Source organism: Mandrillus leucophaeus, unplaced genomic scaffold (assembly GCF_000951045.1).
Source record: "Mandrillus leucophaeus isolate KB7577 unplaced genomic scaffold, Mleu.le_1.0 Scaffold1231, whole genome shotgun sequence".
NCBI classification, from domain to species: domain Eukaryota; kingdom Metazoa; phylum Chordata; class Mammalia; order Primates; family Cercopithecidae; genus Mandrillus; species Mandrillus leucophaeus.
The window spans coordinates 147,322-154,127 of record NW_012100666.1 but is presented as its reverse complement, the minus strand read 5'-3'; the positions used below and the strand labels follow the sequence as shown (position 1 = coordinate 154,127).

Sequence of the window (6,806 nt, the reverse complement as noted above, 5' to 3'; positions counted from 1 at the left end):
AAAAAAAAAAAAAAAAAAAAAAAAAAATTAAAGCGAAATTGTTAAAAAAACAAACAAAATACAAATCCTCACTATTAATCCCTATTCAAGAGAAGTGTGATCCAGTATGAAGGTTTGTAACCTTTTTGACCATGAAGATTCTCTTGTAGGGTTAAAATATTCTAGATCATCTTGTCTACTTATAAACAACTGAGAATAATTAAACATAGCAATGCAAGGTGAATTTGTAATATCTCAAACATAGCAGGTTGGCTGAATTTCCATAGTGCAAATATGATAGAATATCTAAAGTAAGGTTCTGTACTTATATGGATTTGATGACACTTGGCAATAACCATGAGGCCCATAAATTGGGATTTGATGCTGTAGTAAAATGATCCTGTACATGAGTTCTAGTTGCAGCCCTTGGTAGCCCTGTAATCCCCATCAAGCCCTCAACCACTCAAAACCTGGTCGCTCAGTAATGAGTGTGAGAAGAGAAAATTTGGGATTTCCATCCCTCAAGGATTAGTCCAAAGCGTATGTATATTACCTAAAGTATATTACCTTATTCATCAAAGACATGGTGGCATTCCCATAGTAGTGCAAAGGACTCTTGAGGTCAGAAAAGTTGTATTTAAAACCAGCTAGGTGAACTTCGTGACATATGTAAAATGCCAATGTGATGGCAATAATTCCTGTTGTTGGGTGTTTAGGTTTCTGGGGGAAGGAATGAAAAAAAAATTTTTAAGCAAAAGGAGCTACTTGTTTGCAAAGCATATTTAGTTGGCCGAATCATATAAAACAGGGATTTCTAAACATTTAATAAGGAGAAAAATAATTAAGCTCTCATATAAGGCTCAAGCCCCAAAGAGTATGCATATATACCTTAACTCTAAAAAATATATAAACTGTGACTGAAATCTTAGGAAGTCTTTAAAATAAAATATAGTTGCGGTATTAGCCCAGAGGACAACTATCAAATGAAAGAATACTGTGAGGCTTAAGGAAAAGAATGTTGCTGTATTGTTTTAAAAAATACAAAAACATGATGAGTCAGGCTTCTTACAGCAAAAGCAAAGCCTGGGAATTTTGAACATGTATGAATTTTAAGGACAGCTTAATTTGCAAATGGATGGAATCATGATAAAAGACTTCCTATAAATTCGCCTTCGAATAGCTGTATTTTATACTCACCATTTAACTCTAGGGAAAGGCTAATCAAGCACTTCAATGACAAATTGTAATAGTATCCGACTAGAAAATAAATATTCCAAATGCATACATAGCAATATCACAATCTCAACTGCACCATTAGTTTTTTAGAAAAAAAACCAAGCATCCTCTTTCCTTGTCTTACATATATCTTGAAAACCAGTCTGACAGATATTTGACAAGAGGGTCTTGGCTTCCAGAAATTGTAATTTTCACTGAGATGGGCTTCAAAGCAAAAAATAAGATATATCGTAAGCTTTTTATATAACGCTTTCAAAAAAGTGTTTCTTATAGTTCCCATTGAAATTACATATGACTTAGTATGATTTTAAGGAAAAGAAAAAAAAATCGAAGAAGCACAATCAAATCAAATCAACTCCAGGAGGCAAACTTGTCTGAAAGTGTTAACTGCCTTCAGCATAAACTTTTCTTTATCCTGTGTACCACTGTAACCTAGGAGTCATTCAGCCTCAGTGATCCCATTACTTTTTCCTTCTCCTTGCCCCTTTTCATGTCTTCTACTTCCTTTCTTCACATCTTAAGAGTCCTTCGGCCGGGCGCGGTGACTCACGCCTGTAATCCCAGCACTTTGGGAGGCCGAGGCGGGCGGATCACAAGGCCAGGAGATCGAGACCATCCTGGCTAACACGGTGAAACCCCGTCTCTACTAAGAATACAAAAAATCAGCCGGGCGTGGTGGCAGCGCCTGTAGTCCCAGCGCCTGTAGTCCCAGCTACTCGGGGGGCTGAGGCAGGAGAATGGCGGGAACCCGGGAGGCGGAGCTTGCAGTGAGCCGAGATCGCGCCACCGCACTCCAGCCTGGGCGACAGAGCGAGACTCCGTCTCAGAAAAAAAAAAAAGAGTCCTTCATCCGTCTTTATAACCACTCCTTTATGTAGACCAGCTCTTCTGCAGCCATCACTCACAGAACCTATATTACCGCCTGACAAAACTCTTAGAAGAGGAATAAGCACTGCAGTCAACCTGTACCCACACCCCAGCAACAGAATAGGGCAGCAGAAAAATATGCTTATGACCCAACAGGCATTAAGTATGCCCAGCAATCCAGTTACGTTTGACTAGTAAATTTCCATTCCTACTCTCCAAGATGAGAATTTATAACTTTGTATCCTCCAACAGCCCTACTCTCCTTCCTAATTTGACTATTTAATCTCTAATTTTTTAAGGAAACAAAAGCAGTCAAAAGAGTGACGTCATCATCCCAACTCCAAATCTACCATGTTACCTGTATCTTTACTCACATTTGCAGTGCTTATTCTCCTATAATGGATGAGACGTAACTTCAGCAACTTTTCACTAGTCTATATTTTATCCCATATCACTTCTCAACACTTTTACTTCTGTACTTATCATCTACTTTCTCCCATCATCAGTGTTTCTTTCTGCTGAACCGCTCCCTTCAGCATATACACAGACCAAAAAAGAACAAAACACGCTTCTTCAATCCTGTATCATCTTCCAACTACTGCTTCGTTTCTCTGATCCTTGTTCTAGCAAAAAGTCCACTAAAGATTTGTTGCTGCTTGCTCATGTCCCAGGTTCTCTTCAACCGAATTCAAGCAGGCTTTTTCCTTCTTTCTTGTTGTCAATATATATCACCAACATGACCTCCACGTTTCTAAAACCAGGGTTTATTATTTACGCTCAACCTCTGGACAGCATCCGATATGGCTGACTTCTCTTGAAATACCGCATTTGGTTTCTGGGACACCATGTCCTACTGGGACTTTGATATAGCTACAGTTCGTTCTAATGTTATCACTAAGTATGTTCAGGGTCTTCCTGTGCTTTTGGAATTAAAGATATTACCTAAAATGAAGAAGCAAGAGATGCACCTGATCATACTTCACTTAGAAAGATAGGAACTGAAAAGTCACAAAACACACATTCAGAAGCTGTCCTTTACCCTCAAAATTACTAGGAAGTCAGCTTTAAAATCAAAACACGGATGCTTTTTGACTTGAGCATTCCACTTCCAGCAGTCTATCCTACAGAAATGCGACAAATGGGCAGAAAACCCCTATAAACACATGTACTACTACATTATTTAAAGAGAAGAAAATGTTGGATATATCTGAGTGTCTATAAATAGGGGAAGAGTTAAATAAAGGGAAAAAAGAAAATAACAATACCTATGTTATAATCATAATTATACTGAACAAACAAAAAGGGTGTGTGTTTATGAATGCATAGCAAATAGTCTGGAAGCACATAAAAGGTAGAAAAGCTTGAGAGATTACATGGGTTACAGAGGGAAGAGAAAAGAATGGTGACTTCCTTTTTGATTTTTAATATTATTTTCAGTGTGCAACACTAACTTATTTGTTTTCAGCATATAACACTTTTGAATTTCTTAATCACGATTTTTATCATGCTAAATATACATCATGAAAATACATGATATATATTTATTTCTTTGGATTTTTCCCTACTTTAAAAAGGGGGAAAAAATTCATTTCAACCAAGGTATCATGTTATACAGTTACTCAAGCTTCCAGGGAAAAATGTATCTGCCACCGTATGGGTCTAGAGTATTGTTTTCTAGGGAAAGTAGGCAAACAAGAGTGAAAGTCAATGAGATTTCAATTTGAAGTTTCAAGAACTCTTTCAATATGGCTGTAACTGCCATTTCTTGAGAATCCAGTGCCAACATTTCCTCTGACCACAGAAATGTTTCTGGACTACTTTATTGCCCTTCCTCACCTTTCCTCTGACTTTCCTGTGATATTTCTATCAGAGCATCTCAGACAGTTCTTTTCAGCTTGCAAAGCCATGCACTTGTCCTGAAGCCAGGCCAGCTACTCTGAGCACAAGCCTGCCCGTCAGCCCACCCAGTCAGACTCTCCTCACTGCAGAACACTGAGGACAGAGTTATGAAAGAAAAACTGTTTGAGCATGCGCAAAGAGACCCCAGGAAGGCCCTACAAGGGCAGGAAAAAACCCAACTTAAAATTATATTTCCTTGCAACATAAATGAAAAACATAAAGATAATATCCACAGATAACTACTTTCACTAACTCAGAGAGGACCCTCAGAAATCATCTCATGAGATGATTTTTTTTTTTTTTTGAGAGTTCCCAGGACCCTCTATCCTACCTCAGCCAGATCTGTAGTTTGAAACCATGCAGAGATAAATACATACCTGATTTTTGGGAAACACTTTTGGAAAATGAAGCAGTTCATAAGCTGCTGTTCTGATAATGAAAGGATCTAATATTCGGATTTGATAAGGTTTATAAATCAGGTTTAAGGCTGGTTTCTTCCAAAAACCATTAGTGTTCTGAAAGTAAGAATATAGAGAATAGAACAGTGTGGCTGACTGTTTTTTAAGGAAAAAAAGCACTACAGGTAATCTGAAGGCAGAACAATTTTGCCTACTTACTATTTTGTCACCCATCAACAATTCCAACAGCCACCTTAAATCATGTGGCTTAAAAGCAGTGAGAATCACTGTCGTATTAGGGTCATTGTGAATGGGATCTGAAAAAACAGATTCTGGATAAAAAAGTCGGAAGGTTGTCCTTCTCCCAACTTCTTCTTCGTGTCCTAAAACAGGACCATTATTCATTCTGTGGATAGTAAAACATACAAGATATGTAGACCAAGTGCAGTATGTGCCATTTCCATCACAGTTCTCAGAGGTTTCAGAGTTGGACAAACATCAGCCTTTATCCTGCACTCTGAAGCCACAAAGCAACAGATCAATCTTTCACACATAATGCCCAAGAAGATCATTCCTTTTCATTAAATCATTGGTTGATCAAAGGCAGAAATACTCATTTGTATTTGAAAATTAATTGTGGAGCCAGTGATAATTCAGTCTTCCCTCCAGGGGAACTGAAGACTAAATTTAAAAAATGGGAACACAGAGCCCCAGGATACCAGAGTTGAAAGAGACCTTGGAGGACAAACCCCTGGAGAGAAAATTACTTGCTCAAAGCCACACAGTCATATAGCACATGGATGTGTGTGACTAACAGGTAAGAAGAATCACATTTCAGTTGGTTTAAAGACCCATCAAAATTGTTGTACTCTGAAATAAAGTTAACAATATAAATTTGCTATATTACATTCAAGCACAACCAAATGAATGTCTATTGCTAGAGTAAACTAAAGAACCACAAAGGATCTACTGTTGAGTTTGTGTATGCTGAAAGCCAAGGTTGGACATGCACTATTTATGTACACATTATGAAGGAATGCTATAAAAAAAGAAATGCTGTTTCCAAAACAGTGTCCCCAAGGAGGATAAATACTGTTTTGCCCTTTGCCACTGACTCTATGTAATATAAGACGAACAGACTTAATAACACTTGAGATGACTTTCAAAATATTGTACCCATGGCATTTTCCTGTAAGGGCTTCCTGTGGCTCTAAATTATCAGATTTAGACAATTATGGGTAGAGAAACCTGTGATTGCTCTAAAATTGTTTTGTAGGTAAATTATCACAGCTTCCTCAAAACGGATAGTAAACAGAAAATAAGGTGACTTCACCATGCAGAAACCCTAGGCAGCTTGTAAGCCCACAAAACCCCCAATACTGCCAAACCATCCTAATTTTTGCCTCAGTATGCTAACTTTGCCATTCTTTAAACTATTCACAGCTACTCCTAACACACACACACCCCGCCCCCCCCAGATGATGACCTTATCTCAACCTTTCACTAAAAAAATAAAGATAGAAAGGGCCGTATTTTCCCCTCACTACATCAGAGGGACTCTTGGTAGTTGTAACCACAATTCTGGCTCTCCTTTCCATTAGAAAACATTAACTACACTTGTATTCTGAACCCCCTCCCCTCTCTTTTACCAGACCAATCTCTTTCTCATTTCCACCAGTTAACCAATATGCTATAGAGCCTCCAATCTTTTCAAAAGAAGCAAAAAAAATCTCCCCTGACTGCATAACCATCTCTAACTGCCATCTGATTTCTCAACTCCTCTTTGAAGCGAAGTTTTTGGACTACATTGGTTTCTCTACATCTTCATCTGTACATTCAGGTGTGCATTCTCTGCATTCCCTCTTCAACCTATTCCAGCCGAACTTCCTGCCACATCATGCCTCAAAGCCTGCTTTTGTCAGGAGTGTCAATGAGCTTCAGGTCACCAGTCCAATGGTCACCACTCTGTCCTTATCTTGCATGACCTCTCACCAGCACTGGGACACAGTTGGTCACTCCTTCTGTCCTGAAACACTTTGCTCTCTTGGCTTCTGTGATCACTTTCTCCTGATTTTCTTCTTACCTCACTGGTGGATCCTCTTCATCTCCTTTACACATTCCTTTTTCTTTGCTCAACTTCTATACTTTGAGTTCTCCAAGGCTCAGTCCTCACTCTCTCTCTCAGTCTCTCCTTGAGAAATCTCACCCAGTCCGTGGTTTAAATACAGCTTATAGGCCACACGCCATCAAGATTTTAACCTGTTTATCCAACTGCCTACTCAACTTACCCACTGCAAATCTAATAAGCATCTCAAATCTAACATGTTCATATCATGGTTTTCCTCTAAACCTGCTCCTATACCAGTCTTCCCCAACTTAATGATACCACTCTCCAGTCAATCTCCTAAGCTGAAAACAGAGTAGGAG

The 6,806-nt window shown here is 38.7% G+C and overlaps 1 protein-coding gene across 7 annotated transcripts in view; it reads right to left on the bottom strand.

The window, feature by feature from the left end:
- The window catches only part of ST3GAL6 (ST3 beta-galactoside alpha-2,3-sialyltransferase 6), a 57,525-nt gene that overhangs the window by 2,749 nt on the left and 47,970 nt on the right, over window positions 1-6,806 (bottom strand). For all 7 annotated transcript variants that reach the window (XM_011971625.1, XM_011971626.1, XM_011971623.1 and 4 more), the window contains 3 exons: window positions 4,599-4,785; window positions 4,359-4,496; window positions 547-699 (listed from right to left, as the gene is read on the bottom strand). In XM_011971625.1, the coding sequence (XP_011827015.1) occupies window positions 547-699; window positions 4,359-4,496; window positions 4,599-4,785 (478 nt within the window). The remainder of the gene's footprint in view (window positions 1-546; window positions 700-4,358; window positions 4,497-4,598; window positions 4,786-6,806) is intronic.